Here is a 17,259-nt window from a genome sequence, read left to right as displayed (position 1 = left end):
TTACCTGATGAGAAAGAGGCATCCATCCATGCTTGTACGAAGTACTGGGAGGAAGATTGTCCTGTGCAGAAGGAAACTGTGCAATTGGAAAGTTTCCCTGACTGTAATGAGGTTGGTGTGTCCAAGGGAAATAAAGAAATTAGTGCGTTTGAGCACTGTAAGTGTGGATGAGAGATGAGATTCATGGGGGTAGGCAGAGGGCAGATCCCGCAGGGTCTTGAGGGTCACGGGAAGGAATTAAGGGTTTTTTATAGTTGCAGCGGGGACCTATTAGAGAGTTATATGTAGGAGTGTCATTCTACCTGACTTATATTTTTGAAAAGATCACTCTGTTTGCTGTCTGGAAAATGGATCATATGTAAACCAGAGTGGAAGTAGTTAGGGTGGCTGGGATTAGGTTTTTGTTAGTGGAATTGTATACAAGTAATTGAAAATTCTCAATCTTCCACCCAAATTCCATCTTGTTATTCCATCATCTCATATAGCACTTATAACTATCATTTAATCATTTACTTGTTGTTTGTCATTCCCATTTAGGAGTGCCAGATAAGATAAACTCTCCGTTAAATTTGCATTTCAGGTGACAGATAATTTTTTACTATATGTGTTCCAAAATATTGCATGGGACATATATTTACTAAAAAAATCATTCAATATCTGAAATTCAAATAAATTGGGCATCCTGTATTTTTATTTGCTAAATCTGGCAACTCTCCCCCCGCAGAATGTAAACTCCAAGAGGCTATGAACCATGTCTGGTTCCCCAATGTATATCTCCAGCACAGCACAGTGCCTGCTGGGCACACAGTAGAAGGCAACCCGTACTTAATTAACGGAGGCTTTAACAAAGTAATGAGTGACTGAATAAACGTATGAACGAGAGACGCTTGTTGCGGGGGTGGCGGAGGGTGGCAGGGGACGGGAGAAGACAGGGATGCTCAGCTTGGTGGGAGCTTTCTAGCGCTGTGCAGCTGCCAGGAGGTGAGGGGCGGCCCACGCGCTGAGGTCACGAACGCAGGCGGCCCTCGTTACGTCATCACGCTCTCCCTCCGCCTCGCCTGGGGTTTCAGTGCGGGGGGCGCTTTCTCGGCTGTTGTGACAAACAGGAGGCTTTCTGGTGACTCCCGCCCGGCACAGGCCGCCTGTGGAGACATCCGGTCCCGGCAGTGGCCCCAGAGGCCTACTGCGCCTATCATTGCCCGTCAACCAGCAAGTCTGGCCGCTGCTCCGCGGGGTGACCACTGCCTCAGGGCCATGTCCAGGCCGAGCGGCGTCTCCCCGCGGCCGCCGGCTCCTGGCGGGGGCGGCCCCGCTCATTGTGGCCCTGGGGGCGGTGGCCGGGCTAAGGGGCTGAAGGACATTCGTATAGACGAGGAGGTGAAGATCGCAGTCAATATCGCTTTGGAGCGCTTCCGATATGGGGACCAGAGAGGTGAGGTTCCCGTTAGGGACCCCGCCGCCTGCCCCACCTGTCCAAACCTTGACCCACCCGTGTGAAGGGGCTGCCTCGGAAGAGGGAGGGAAGACCTGGGCGGGCCCCCGGCCCACTCCAGCCGGTCTCGGTCGGGACCGGGCCCCGGGCCCCGGGCCCCGGGCCGCAGTTGGTAGCCCTCCCGTGGCGTGTAAAGAACCGCGCAGCGTCCTGCTAATCAGCAGAGTTGCCGGCCACTTGCGTGGCTTCAGAAAGTGAAACAGTCCGGTTGCTCCCTGACAGGAGGCGTTTCTTTCCCCGGGGAAGGGCTTTCCTGCAAAGCCACAGTGTTTAAGTATTGATAAGCCCGTACTTTTTTGTTTTTCTTCTTAATGCAAGTTAACTGAGTCACGTTTAAGCTGCAGAGTAGAAGTGCTGAAGGAAATCAGTTAAGTAAAGGCACTGGCAGTGTGTAGTGCTGTATTGAATCCTATAAGCATCACGGTCAACACTTAAAAAAGTTAAACTGGTTTCGGTATATGAAACGTCTTGCACACCACTTAAGGTAGGAAAGCTGGGTCACACAGTGCAGACCCTGCAGCTGATCTCTGCTGATCAGTACAGTATGTTGAGAGCTCATTCCGATTTGCTGGCCTACATAGGGGATGCCTAACTCTGGAAGCTTGCACCCCCAAACTGGGAATGACCTAGACAGTGATTCTGAACTTACTTTAAACAAAGGTATAGCCTCCGAAATATAGAACAACAAATGTAGTCTGAGATAGTGAAATATGAAGTCTGTACAGTTTTGAAGATAAAGAGTGCAATTTGATGTTGAGCATTCATCGTGCTTGACTATATCTCATTATGGAAGGAAATAAACATTTTGTTAATTAAGCAAGTAAGAGCTAAGTTAAAAGAATAAAATATATTCATTAGTCGTCACACCAACTCAATATTGCAGCAGAAATAATAAGAATAATCTTTGGTGAATATTAGAGTCCTTTATCACATTTAGGTTTAATTTTTATTAATATAACTCCAGTAGACATTTGGTAGTTATTGAATTACTGTCTACTTTTTACATAAAATATAATAAATTTGATTATATGTTTATATGATTTTTTTCACATATCTATGTATGCATCTTGAAGCACCTTCAAAGAAAATTGCCTATTCCCGAATGGTACCTTGTGTTTTTTCTTGTAGAAATGGAATTTCCTTCTTCTTTGACCAGTACTGAAAGAGCCTTTATTCATCGATTGAGTCAGTCTCTTGGTTTGGTCTCTAAAAGTAAAGGGTAAGCTGATAACTTTTCTTATTTTTTAAAAAATTATTTACCAAAAAAAGAGAAATGTTTTGGACTACATTTAAATAATTATTACTGTTTTAGATTCACATCCTTAATTATATTGTATATAGATAAACTGATTCATGTTTATACCAAACTCAGCTCTTTCCTTTTCCCCCAGGGGCAAAAGAAAAAAAAAAGTAAGTTTTAAGATGTAAGAAAAAATAGCTGAAAAGTTGAAGTTGCTTGCTTGAGAAAAATATTTTCTTTTTTCATAGGAACTAAATCAATCTCTTTTTTTAAAAGAATGAATGAACTAAAGATAATAAGTATAATTATTTACAGACTTCTCTCTTTTAATGTCACTGTACTGTAATGATAAGCTTTAGAACACATGTTCATTGTTTTATTTCTTACCAACTCAAGAATCTGATGATTAGAAATGATTCAATAAAATGGAACTGGGGGAAACAGTACATATTTTTTCAGAGTCACTGATCCATAGTGGGGAAAGCTAATTTGAGCCATCCAAATTGAAGAACTCTAAAATTCTGTGGAACTATTTCATTTTGGGACTAAAGATGGTAGGAGATATAGTGGGGTTTCTGAGTATTGATGCTACTGACATTTGGACTGGATAAGTCCTTATTGTGGAGGGCTGTTTTGTGCACTGTAGGATATTTAGTAGCAGACCAAGCCTTTACCCCTAGAGAAACCAGTAGCATCTTCACCCCCAGTTGTGACAACCAAAAATGCCTCTAGACATTGCCAAAATGTTCCCTGGAGAGCAAAATTGCCCCTGGTTGGGAATCACTGGGGAAGGGGGAAAAAATAAAATTTCAGCTTACTAGTTTTTATATTAAGAGGAAGGAAAACAATACTTTATTAAGTAAACATATTAATAAGTAAATACCAAGGACGTTCTAAATGAAAGTGGCTGATATAGGAATGTCTTACATATGAATGGTGACAGCGATACATTCCTGACAGAGGATTTAACTTAAGTGAAAGTGCATTTTGAACATCACTGAGGCTAGTGTTGGAACAGTGGTTAGGTTCCTGAGCATGCCCATATCATAGTCCTCTGGATAGGAAAGGTACTGCACTTAAAAATAGAATATACGGTTATAATCCTGAACCAAATGTGTTTTGAGATTTTAGAAAGTTATTAGGGTATATTTGCAACATGTAATACCCCTAATAAGGTATAGGCATCACCTTTAATCACATTGATATTTCTACTGGAAAATATGAATATTCACACTATGATAAATAAAGACTAGAAATAGTCTCATGTCAATTTAATCTGTCTTTGCTGCCAATTGAAATTGCAGCAAATTTATAAAAATCTTTCAGAGCTTTTTGTGTTTAAGTGTTGCAGACAAGAAGTTGTGGGTTTGCACTAGAAAACATCAGTTATAAATGCACAGTTCTGCAGCTATATCATTTCTGTGGTTAAATGGGGTTTTTGAATTCTGAACAATTGACTTAGAAATGACAATTAGGAATTACTCTTAGAAAAGCAGTTTATTAGAATGGACTACCTGTGCTTCTGTTCAGTAGCGTGATCGTTTAAGGGATGGTCCAGAATGGAGAAATGTGGGTAAGGGGAGAGCACAAAAGAAGTTATCAGGACAAAAAGGGGAATGAGAAAACATTGAAGAGACAGAGGAAAAAGGGAAGAGATGTTAAGGGAAGCAAGGCAGTCCTGCTTACTTATCCACTCCCTAATACCAATAGCTAGTGTTCCACAATACCTCTTATGAAATTTTCTATCTCTTTTCCTCCCCTTTTTATCTTCAAGCAAACTTAGTACAATATTTGTCTAGAGGTCTTTGTGATTTTCTAATGCATTTTTCTTTTCACATGTATAAATAACTAAATCACTTTGAATATACTCCTTAAATCATTTCTTTTCATGTATGTGAGAATTTGTACCTGACTTATATTTCATGGGTTTTTCTCTTGAGTAAAGATTTTTTTTTCAATCCCGTAGCATTAACTTCATTAATTTAGCAAGTTAGTTTTTCTGCTATTTTTATTTTGTGCATGATATTATGGTTCCTTAATACATGTTTGAGAGAGAACCTGGATGTGTGGAAGAAAGGGCAGGAAACTTTGATTCTATTCCCTCCTTCTCTAGCTTTGGTCATTTCCCTTATGCTTTAAAAGCCTGTTTCCTTGAGTCTAAAATATGAAGGAGTTAACCTCTTTGTTTTAGTTAAGATTCTGTGATTCTGTAGTTTATTTTGAGTTTCTCCCAAGATTAAAAAAAAATAAATTCTAGGCTTACTGTGTGATAATTTACAATATTTTTTTCTTTTCTTTTTTTAAAATTAATATTTATTGGGGTGACAATGGTTAGGAAAATTACATAAGCTTTAAGTGTACAATTCTGTAATACTAATACATCATCTATAGATCACATTGTGTGATTTTTTTTTTCTGATCTCTTTCTCTTTTTTTATCTCCGTTTTTTCAAAATGAAGCCATGTGTGTTGAATTTTAATTTACTTTACAATTGTGAGTTTAATTTACTTTACAATTGATTATTTTTTATTATTGCTCATCTGTTGGCGAAAATACTCTTGTTGGAATAACATCCCCGTTTTGTATTCTTTAAGTATATCCTAAAGTTTTTTTTTGGTATTCTAGTCAAGATTTCCCATACCAAAAATTTCACCTCCTTAGAATTTGTTTTCTATTTCCTCAAATGAGGTCACTGTATTTTGGTTTTAAGAGTTCACTTTTTTGAGACTTAGACTTGTTCATGAACATAACAAAATCTCTTTTTTATTCTTAGGCGAAGTTAGACAAAATGAAAGTTATAAAATAAATTTTGTTAAAAACTTGTGGAAGAGAAAATATAAAATATATAAAAAAGTTTTCCAAGTATAGGTTTCTTATCTTGATGGCTGAAGTCACTGCTTAATAGGTATCCAAGTGATCAACTCACCCTGAACAGAAGGCTCTATCCTACAGGAAAGCCCCCTTTTCAGACTTGGGTTACTGCCTCCCTTGCCTTTTGCCTTGGAAGGTTGCATACTGTACTCCCTTTATTTACCCCTAGCTGAAATAGGAAAAAAATGGGTTAAAAGTGATGAACATTTTTAGTGAATTTTTGGACACCCATGAAAAGAAAAAGCTTACAGTGCCCAATAGTAATAATAACAGAAGCTGACATTTTTTAAGGTCTCTTGTGTGACAGGCATGTGCTAGGTGCTGTAAGTAGATTATCATTTAATCCTCACGATAATCTTACCTGGTAGGCTCTTACTGACATCTGGTACCTGTATAACAGATGAAGCAGTTCAAGCTTGGAGAGGTTATTTTCTCAAGATCACACAGCTAGCAAGTGGCAGAGCCAAGATTTGAACATTAACTTTTGGTGTTCACAGTGAGTTCATAGGAACGGCCTGGGAGTTGTGAGAAGTCAGAGAAAGAACAACTTTACCACAAACATACTGTCCATGACATGAAAGCAATTGTGCTTAGTGACAATTGGTTGGTTTATTAATTTCTAGGGAATCATAAAAAAGTACAAATTAATATGCAAATTTTCATAAACTTGCAATTCCTTATTATAGCATTGAAGAGAGAATGGTTTGGAGTTAGAGCTTTTCATCTATCTGCCTAACAGAAGTATAAATTAAGGAGATACGAAATGAAGCATTTACTAGCATCAAATGCATGTGTTTTCTGTTTGTTTGTTTTGTTTTTGTTTTTTTTAGAGACATTAGCTCTTTGGTGGCTGTGAGCTTTTTAAGTACTCATTTCAGATTTTGGCTCTTTAGATCATCTTTTAAACTGTTTACAGATTTGGAAAGTGGGGAGTAGTGATGCATATGGTTATATTTGAGTTAAATATTCAGTAACGTGCTGTGTAAATGGCTAAATATTAAAATCGCATCAAATTTGATTAGTTATATCATTTTTCTAAAAGGAAGAAGACTTTGAGATGCCAAAATGTTATTGTAGTGTGTATTGATTATGTTTACCCTTTAAAGTTAGATGTTATGATGTTCTTACTGTAGTTTCAGTACATTTATTTTTATACTTAGAAATTGCATATGGGGCTTATATTTTATTTTAAAAAGGTCATGTGAACTGCAGATATCTAGCATCTCATCCACATCTTGCAGCTAGTTTTTAGTTAATTTTACTTTGTAAAGGAGCCTCATAGTAGTTTTCATCAAAACAGTGTCAGTTCCTTTGGAATGAAAGCATAATGAAGCGATCTCAATGTGTTAAATTACACAATAGGAAAAATCTATATAGTATTGAATGTTTCCATCCTCACATCAAAAAGGTGAATATTTTACCAAAAATTTCACTAATCTTTTTATTATATATCAGTGTCACTGTGGTGCTGAATGTGCTAGGAACGAGCACGAATAGCCACAGTAGAATCTTACTAAAATATTGAAACTACCAAATTGATGTTATCTTTCTACTCCACCATCTGTGTTCAAACTGAATTCAGTAAATTTTAAATGGTAATGGCTAAGTACTCACACCTGCTTTGTATGAGTTACTTTTATACATAAATTTTTATGTATATGTGTGTGTATATATTTATGTACAGAGGGTACAAAAATATGTATACACATTTTAAGGGAGGAAAAAACTATATTAAAATTGTAATAGTATATACCGATAACAAAAGATGAATATAAGTCATGTGTATACATTTTTTTGACATCCCCAGTATATAAATAATTTTATAAAATTATTTTTATACATAAATGCTATATTGTTATTAGACATATTATTAGGAAAATTTCAGTCTGACTCATTATTTTAGTTGGTAGCTTGTTGTGGAAAGAGTGTATTTTACTCATCTTTGCAATCCCAGCTCTTAGCCTCGTGCCTGGCAGACAGTAGGTGCTCAATAATTTGATGAATGATTGAATGAAAAAGTAAAAGAAAATTAGTTAAAGATGAAATATAGCAAAACTTTTCTGAGATGATCTTTAAGAAAATCGAAGCATCTTGGAGCTGATAGAAATATTAATAGAGATTTTAAAATTAAATAGTTTGCAGTATCAGAGAAGTACAGTGATTCATTTTTGATCATATAAATAGTTAGTTGAAAGGTTATTACTAGCTGAACACAAGCCTCCTAACTCTTGCTCTAGTGCTTGTTTCAGTATACTTCCTGCTTTCTGTAGGTAAAATTTTATGAAGTAAATGGCACAGAAGGGGAATGAATGATTGAATCTATAGCAACTGTGCTGAAGTTTCAGAAAGATACATGGGAAAAGAATCTGGTACAGAAACTATCTATAGAATCCAATAATTCTAATTTACCATAGAAATAACTAAAATTTCTAGATCAGGTTAAATTTAATTATTTCATTTTTATGCCATCATTTAAGCATCATTAAGCACTTATTCAGGAGTAGATGATAGCATAGAAAGCATTCCAGCAATTAAAAATCTTGGTAAATTGAAAGCCTCACTTGGAAGGCTTAGATATCGTGTTTCCCCGAAAATAAGACCTAGCCAGACAGTCAGCTCTAATAAGTCTTTTGGAGCAAAAATTAATATAAGACCCAGTCTTATTTTACTATAAGACCAGGTCTAATATAGTGTAACATAACATAACATAACATAACATAACATAACATAACATAACATAACATAACATAACATAACATAACATAACATAACATAACATGTGTAATATAATAAGACCCGATCTTATGTTAATTTTTGCTCCAAAGACGCATTAGAGCTGATTGTCCGGCTAGGTCTCATTTTTGGGGAAACACGGTAGCTAAAACTGTAGAGGTTAATTCCCAATTTTACATCATTCTTACAGTGACGATGTTGTTGAAAAACTTTAACTCTAATGAAAATTAAGAAAATTATACATGTAATTTTCATTGTATTTGTGGCTATGTTGCTTATTTCTATAATATGAGAGTGACATTAACAAATGGTAAAGCATTTTATCAAATATGTTGGGTAAATTTTTTAAAATACAAGAAATGCTATTTTTCCCTCTATAAATATAATAATAGCTTTCATTTATCTTGTGCTTACTCTGTAACAGATACTGCCCTTTACATGCATTATCTTTTTTAATGATATTAATAGTCTTTTGAGACAGATATTATTATTATCTTAGGCTAGCTATTAAATAACATGCTGATGGTCCCACAGCTGGGATTCAAACCTTTCAGAGCCTGAGATCTTTACCAGTACTACTTTGAACTATATTATAGACATGTATTATTACATCATTCAAAACACATTTGAAAACTTGCTGTGTGTTTAATTAGCATGGTTAGTCCTGGACCAGTTGAAGAAACAAATATACCTACATCAAATAATTTGAGAACAGTTATAAATCATCATTACCTTATATTTGAAAACTAGAGCCTGAAGCTTTGAAAAAAATTTTTCCTCAAATATACATCTGAAAATACTCATCAGTAATGCTGATTTATGCTTTTTTGGCCCAGCCACTAAACTTGGTCTCTTAATAGGTTTTCGTGGGAGTGTGACATTACCAACATACTGTGGAAACATTCAGTGGGATATATTAGTCTGGAGAGTGAACCATGAATTTTTATTATCATTTTTAGATTCTGTTGTTCTGATTGGTTTTTCTCCCTCTGTATGCTTCCCAGCATGTATTAACTGTTGATGTGTCATACACCATGAAATCTGCTAAGACAAACTTTAACACTTTTGGGTAAGTAAGCCATTTTTGCTGATTTAAAATTGGATTTGCAGTATTTGGAAATTTTAATTGAGAATGGTCTTGTGGCTACTTTAGTACCACATCCCTCTTTAATTGAATTTTTTAGGATTTTCAGCATCTTCTCCCAAAGCATTTTTATTTTTTTCAATGTTTTGCTTGAGATGTGTTTTCTAAGTAGGCATACATCATATGTGAACAAATTGACTACATATAGTAAATAAATGATTTTTATTAATATTCAGAAAGGGAGCAAATAGATACCTAACTGTGAAGAAGAAAGATGGATCAGAAACAGCTCATGCAATGATGACCTGTAATTTGACTCATAATACAAAACATGCTGTTAGGAGCCTAATTCAGAGATTTCCTGTCACCAATAAAGAGCGTACTGAACTTCTGCCTAAGACAGAAAGAGGAAATGTGTTTGCAGTTGAAGCTGGTATGTATTTTCTGGGGAGCTTCGTGTTTATCTCATTATTTGATGACTGTTCTTCCATTTTAAATTTATTTTTAAAAACTAAGATGAAGAAAGATTTCCCAATTTGAATAGCTTGTTAGAAATGATTAACACTCGTGAAAATTTTGGAATGAAATGCAGTGTTAGGCATGTCGTGGAGTTAGACAAGCTTTTTTTTTTAAAGTGTTGTATTAATAGCTCATTTATTGAGCACTTATTGTGTGCTAGGCAGTGTACTAAACTCTATATAGTGCCTCATTGCAAGCCCTGCAAGGTAAGAATTTCCCTATTTCATAAGTGAAGAATCTGGGCTTCAGAGAAGTTGAATAATTTGTTCAAGGCCACTCAACCAGTCAGTATACTATAGAACTGGAGTTTGACTCCAAGGTCTAGATTTTCCTGTATTATGCTGCCATGACACTAATGAATTGAGTTTTGGAAATGGGGCTTTAGCTTCTGGTAAGAGAGAAGACAGAGTCTTCTGTACATTAACTTGCTGAAAAGTAGGTAAATAATAAATTTAGGTTGTAAAATGAAGTTGTAATTTCCCTATTTGAAAAAATAACTTCCCTAGTGAGAAAATTATTTATTACCTGAAGTGACAGAATTTACATGATTTCCGCTGTCTTTTGGAGTAGGTTTACTGTCTACTGGAGTAGGTTTACACAGTACAGAAAACAAATGGTCCTAGCTATCAAGGAATTTAAGTTTTAAATACACACACTTAAGTATTTTGACTTATGTGAAGACTATAAAACACATTATGCCTCTGTTTAATTAAGTGTAGATGTTGGCTAAAATGCTGAATTAGAAAATTCGTTAAGCATTAAGACCTTATATTTACCCATTTTATTCTATTTGATAACATAATCTTACATGTTTAACTTAAACATATAGCATATTTTTCTTTTTTATAATGTGTTTTTGCATTGTATATAACAGACTTTATAAATAAAGTGCATTGTTTCCTACTATAAAATTTTAATTTTCTGTGTCATTACTGATAGAAATAAGCCTGAAAATCATTTTAGGATATCAAATGCTGTTTATTTTTAATGGTTACTGAATGATTGAGTTTTGTTCACTTGCAAACATACAGCAGAAATACTTTTGAGAAATTTGCTTTCTAACTGATACTGAAATTTGTAGCATGTTCTCTAAGAATATTAAGTGTAGGAGTACAGCAATTGAGGCATTGCATGCTAAATTTATGTAGACTGAGTAGAGAAGAAACACTTGAGCGAAATTATATTAGAAATTACTTATTTTTAACACTTTCTAAAATGTTGATCATAATTTTTTTTCTTTTATTCATTTTCAAAGAAAACCGGGAAATGAGCAAGACAAGTGGTCGACTCAACAATGGCATACCTCAGATTCCAGTGAAACGAGGAGAATCTGAATTTGATTCTTTCAGGCAGTCTCTGCCAGTGTTTGAGAAACAAGAAGAAATTGTTAAAATAATTAAGGAAAATAAAGTAGTTTTGATTGTAGGAGAAACTGGGTCTGGAAAGACTACACAGGTTTGTTTCTCTGTTGTTTGTTGAAGAAAAAGTATTTTATCCCAATGACAAATTTACGTCAAATTTACACTACATGAATTTCAACAAAATCAAAGAAAAATGATTATTTTCGAAATAAAATATTATTTCTGTTAGTATGTTTTCAAAATTTGTAGAAAGCAAATGTTTTACAATATTTATTCTTAAACTTGTACTTCGGACTTTCAATTAAACAGGGGTGAGGATGTGATTTGGTGTCATGGGAGGAATGTAGACTTTGGCCGTCAGTTCAAATTCCAGTTTACTCATTGAACTTTTATACAGGTCTTAAAACCACTGAGCCAGAGTTCTCATTTGTAAAATGGAACTAATAATTGCTACTATTTAAGGTGAAGTTTAGAGATGTGTATAAAGTACCTAGCATAGTGTTTTGTAAATAGCTAAATTAAAAGCAGTGTTAATAACAACAAATGTTAATATAAAGTTGACTATAGAATAGAATTAATATGAGGTCTGACAGTTAAGTTCGTGAACACATCCTAGAAAAAGTGCTACATACCTCCTTGCTGAATATCATTACGGTCACCTTTGAAGTACTCCCCTTGGGAAGCTATGCACCGACGCCAGCGCCTAGCCCACCCATCAAAATAATTTTGGAACTCTTTTTCTGGAATGGCCATCAAAGCTGTCATTATATCACCCTTGATGTCCTGAATGTCATCAAAATGTCTTCCTTTCAGTATTTCCTTTATCTTCAGGTAAAGAAAGAAGTCATTGGGGGCCAGATCAGGTGAGTAGGGAGGGTGTTCCAATACAGTTACTTGCTTACTGGCTAAAACCCTCACAGACAGTGCCATCCATGTGAGCTGGTGCATTGTCGTGATGCAGGAGCCATGAATTGTTGGCGAAAAGTTCAGGTTGTGTAACTTTTTCATGCAGCCTTTACAGCACTTCCAAATAGTAAACTTGCTTAACTGTCCAGTTGGTACAAATTCATAATGAATGATCCCTCTGATATCAAAAAAGGTTAGCAACAGCTTTGCAACAAGTTCGCAAACTTAATTGTCAGTCTTAACTTGGATATTAATACTTTATTATCGTGCAGTTTGACTCATTAGGGTGACAGTTTGGAAGTAAGTGTGGCACAATGATATGCCCTTTTGTTGGTTATGTTCTTTAATGTGTTAGTATGTTAAAATAGTAAAATTACTTTGCTTTTGATAGAGGTTCAGATAGAATAATTAGTATAGTTTTACAATCTTTTATGGACAATAAATTTACTTTTGACTATTCCTTAAGATTTCCTGTGGTTATATTGGTTAGTTTGACAAACTTAGATAATAGGTAAGGCAAGGTGGTAGGAGAGGTTGATATAAACTTTATGAATTATTTACTCGTAAGACTTAACCATTTTCACAGAAGTATAACTCTTTATCCCTGAAACCAGAGTCTATAAAACTAAATAAAAATATGATGAAATTTTAATCTAAAGGCAATACGAGTATATAAGATTTTTCTTCGGCCTGAGTCATTTTATGATTAAGTGAAATTTTATGGGGTCATTCCACTGAATCTGTCCACATGTCTTAGGTTGTTGTAATTGTTTTAATATTACAGTAAGTTTTGCCAGTAGGTATTAATTGTAGCAGTTTTAATTATATGGAATAGACATTATGAAAATTTTGGTAAATATAATAAATATATTTTTATTTAAATTATTTGAATGTCATTGCTAATGATATTTGCATATTGGAATTATGTATGTCTATTTTCACAGTTTTGTATGTCATTTTACTAGCTATGAGAGGATAGTTGAGAATTTAATTAGGAATAAATATTATGCTCTTTGGTTTTCAAGGAGAAATTATTAATCTAATGGGTTCAAACCGAAGAAATAATTCATCTTGTTAAAGGAGTTAAAGTAAAATTACTAATGTTTTTGTTCTGCGAAATATAACAGAATTTAGAGTTAATATCATTTGGCTGTTTCATCTTGCCTTTAGTGGCATTAGGAAGTTAGGTGCTTTTTGAATTTTCGTGTTCATTATCCATGTTTATTATGTAAAATTCAAACATTATGGAAAATATTACATAGAAAGCGAAAGAGTTTTAATTCTCTTGTCACATTCTCTCCCTGCATTTTCAGAACCTTGGAGTATGTGTTTCTGGTTTTTTTTTTTTTGGTGTGTGTGTGTGTGTTTCATTTTCATTCTCTATATAGCGTTGATATATATTATTTTTTAAAACAAACATGGGATAGTATCATACATACATTTTGCATGTTGCTTTTTTACTTAATAGATATTGGAATCTTTTTCTCTGTCAGTACCTAGAGATATACCTCATTTTTTAAACAATTTTATAGTATTCCTGAACATTTTTGTAGAAAAATGATTAAAAAAAAATGACAGTCCGTTGTGTGCTCAACTTTTACAAGAGTTATCTCATTTAAGCCTCTCATTTAACCCCAAGACACGTAGGCTATTTATTATCTCTTTTTACAGATGAGGAATAAAAACTAAAGCTTGCCAATGTTAATCTATCCAAATTCACAGCCAGCAAATGGCAAGGCAGGAATATTATTCTTGTACTTACTTTCTTATATTGTATCCTAATATTTCTTTGCCAAGTGGAAGTGTTTTAATATAATAAATTCCTGGAAGTGGAGATACTGGATCAAGAATGTGGCAGTTAATATTTTAATAGGAAGTTTAACTAATTATTGTCTTAACTTAAAAAAGAGTTATTGTATTAATGTATTGAAACTATTGAAAGTTTCTGATTCTCTAAACCTTGGACAACAATGTTTTTACTGTTATCAATCTGATAATGTTTAATTTGCATTTCCTTGATTATTAGTTGAATATTTTTTCGTTTGCTTATTATCTATTTGTATTCTTAGTTTATATCTCATTTTTCTTTTGGATTTATTTAATCATTTTGGATTTATTCTTAATAGTGCTTGATGTATTATGGATACATGCCTGTTGTCTGTTAGATATCATGAAAATAGTTTCTCCCAATTTTTTGTCTCCTTTTTTAGCTTGGCTTATGGTATCTTGTTTATTAGCTTGCATTTCTATTTAGTCAGACCTGTCAATATTTTTTTTTTAGGGCTTTTAGCCATGCTAAGAAAGGCATTTCCTACTCAAGATTAAAAAACATTTTCCTATAAATATTTTTCTAGTATTTTTATATTTACAGTTTTAAAAATCCACCTGGAATTTATTTCATTTTATCACATCAGGTAGAAATCTTACTTTTTTCCTCATATTAATACCTAGTTGTTCTAATATAATTTTTATTTAATTATCCTTTCTTCCCTGATTTAAGATACAACTTTTAATGTACTACTAAGTTTCTGTAGTACCTGGGTCTATTTCTGGAATTTTTGTTATGTATCTTTAATTCTATTTTTTGCACCAGGATCCCACCTTTTTTCTTTTTGTAGCTTTAGCATAATATTCCTCTTCATTATCTTTTTAAATATTTCTTAATTTATGTCCATTTTTGCTTCTGGGTGAACTAGTCAAGTTTAAAAAAATCCTAGAGGTTAAGACATGGATGAAGAGATGCTCTCTCTCTCTGTCTCTTACTCATTAAGAAATGAAATCAAAACAACGTTATTGTTCAGTTGTCAGGCAGAAATTCAAAAATTGATGATGTCTAGTATTTGCTTACATGTGGAGAACACAGTGTCTTCTGCTTTGTTGATAGGAGTATGAATTGTTTTGGAGGGCAGTTTGATACTTTTTCTGTCCAAATTTAATTTATGTACTCTTTGACTACACGTAGTCAAAGATAGATGTTCAAAGATAGATATTCACTGCAGCACTCTTTATAATAGCAAGGAACTTAATGTATAGTTATATTTGTTAGATTGTAGTATATCTGTAGAATATACAGCTATTAAAATGGATTAGGTAGATCTGATATGTTCAGTGAAATTTGCAAATTACAAGCATTAAGTACAATTTATTCACACTTTGTGTGAATTAAAACCTATTTATACGAGTATATACAAATATTCTAAATGTGTAAACCTTTTCTCCTGAAAGAGTTCATAATAAACTTAAGAGTAGTTACTTTTTTGGAGAGGACTGTTGGTGGTTGTAGGGGTGGGAAGACTTGCTTTTTGTTTTAAGTCTTTCTGACCTGTTTTTATTATAGAATAATGTCTGTAGAAAAATATCTGAAAGCTTGGTACTAGGCTATTTTTGTTTTGTTTATGCTTTTCACGATTAAAAAATCCTAACGGAATTTTGATTGTCATTTCATTGACTTTACAGAATAATTTGGGGGCAGTTAACATTTTTGCAACATTAATTATTCCCATTCTGGAATATGTCATATTTATATATTGAGATCTTTTGTTTTCATTAGAAGTTTATGATGTTTTTTGTGTAAGCTTTAACTACTTCTTTCTGAATTTGGTTTTCAGCATTTTAGTTTCTGTTGTTTCAAGATCTTTTTAAATTACCTTTTCTAGGTGTTTATTAGCAAGTTACATGAACGTTGTTGATTTTATAATTATTTTATATTTGAACATGTTACAGAACTTTTTTAGTTCTAATATTTTTTTCAGTTGATTAATTTGGATTTTCTGGGTATACAAACAGGACATTTTATAGTACTTTAAAACTTTTGTTTCAGATTCCTCAGTTCCTTTTAGATGATTGCTTTAAAAATGGTATCCCCTGCCGTATATTTTGTACTCAACCAAGACGATTAGCAGCTATTGCTGTGGCTGAAAGAGTTGCTGCAGAGAGAAGAGAAAGGATTGGTCAAACAATTGGGTATCAGATACGATTAGAAAGCAGGTAAAGAAAATTCTCCTGTAGCCTTTTATCATTCTTGGAAAAGCTGAATGTTTATGTTTCACTAAATTCAGAGAATGTGTGAGTTGAAAAGTTAATCATTTAGCAACAAGTAAAATGAGTCTGTGACAGAACATTGAGGTCATATCTAAACGTAGTGAGGTTTTGAATAAATAGTTTGGACCATAGATTCAAATTTCGGTTCATAGTTTTATGATCAAGTACAAGTTATTTTACCTCTTTGAGCCTCAGTTTTCTGATCTATAAAATGGGGCTAATAAAAGCATCACTGAAGTTTATAGTAAGCACTCAATCAATGTTAGTGACTGAGTTGGTTATTATTAGTAGTAGTCCTAGTAGTACTTTTTTTCATGAGTAGTACTATTTCTTTGCTCTCAGTAGTTTGGATATAGTGATTCAAAAAGCTGATCTCTTTTATGATGTATTTGTTTTTTCCCAAGCAAAAAGTATTTAAGATATTAAAAAAAAGAAATCTATGGTCCTTTAAAAAAATAATCATGTAATTAATAAAAGGCTGTTAGTAATGAAAACATTTATGAGATTGTCAAACGTAAAATACATTTCACATACGTTTTCTAATAAAGCATACATACCAGTACACAATTAATAACTTTAACATTTGTTAAAATACATATGAGACTAGCATTTAATGTGATCGTGTTTTAGTGCATATACCATTTGTAATTCTGCATGTTATTTTGATTTTTTAAAAAGGGTTTCTCCAAAGACACTTCTGACGTTTTGCACTAATGGGGTATTGCTTCGTACATTGATGGCAGGAGACAGTACATTGTCAACTGTGACACATGTTATTGTGGTAAGAATATTGCTGAATTTGCCATATAACTCTGATTGCTTAAAATTTCAATACATAATTACATTTTTGGAATAGGTTTTAAGTGAGACCCAATTTGTTTTTTTGAACAGGTTTTGATAATCAAGTTATTTTTTATTTTCTATAATTAATTAGAAATAAATATTTTGTATTAAGTAAAGATATTCTTACCATCAGGTTTTACATGTGAAAATAAAATAAGCAGATAGTGCT

General features: G+C 33.6%; 1 protein-coding gene across 1 annotated transcript in view; it reads left to right on the top strand.

Annotated features, from left to right (window-relative positions):
• The first annotated feature begins 1,032 nt into the window (after window positions 1-1,032).
• YTHDC2 (YTH N6-methyladenosine RNA binding protein C2) overlaps window positions 1,033-17,259 on the top strand; it is a 61,870-nt gene continuing 45,643 nt past the window's right edge. Inside the window, exons 1-6 of the mRNA XM_074329200.1 lie at window positions 1,033-1,432; window positions 2,621-2,711; window positions 9,657-9,853; window positions 11,195-11,394; window positions 16,027-16,193; window positions 16,926-17,028. Coding sequence (XP_074185301.1) covers window positions 1,255-1,432; window positions 2,621-2,711; window positions 9,657-9,853; window positions 11,195-11,394; window positions 16,027-16,193; window positions 16,926-17,028 — 936 coding nt within the window. The 5' untranslated portion in view covers window positions 1,033-1,254. The remainder of the gene's footprint in view (window positions 1,433-2,620; window positions 2,712-9,656; window positions 9,854-11,194; window positions 11,395-16,026; window positions 16,194-16,925; window positions 17,029-17,259) is intronic.

Source organism: Rhinolophus sinicus, linkage group LG03 (assembly GCF_036562045.2).
Source record: "Rhinolophus sinicus isolate RSC01 linkage group LG03, ASM3656204v1, whole genome shotgun sequence".
NCBI lineage: Eukaryota > Metazoa > Chordata > Mammalia > Chiroptera > Rhinolophidae > Rhinolophus > Rhinolophus sinicus.
The sequence above is the reverse complement of the archived record's forward strand: the minus strand, read 5'-3'. Positions and strand labels throughout refer to the sequence as shown.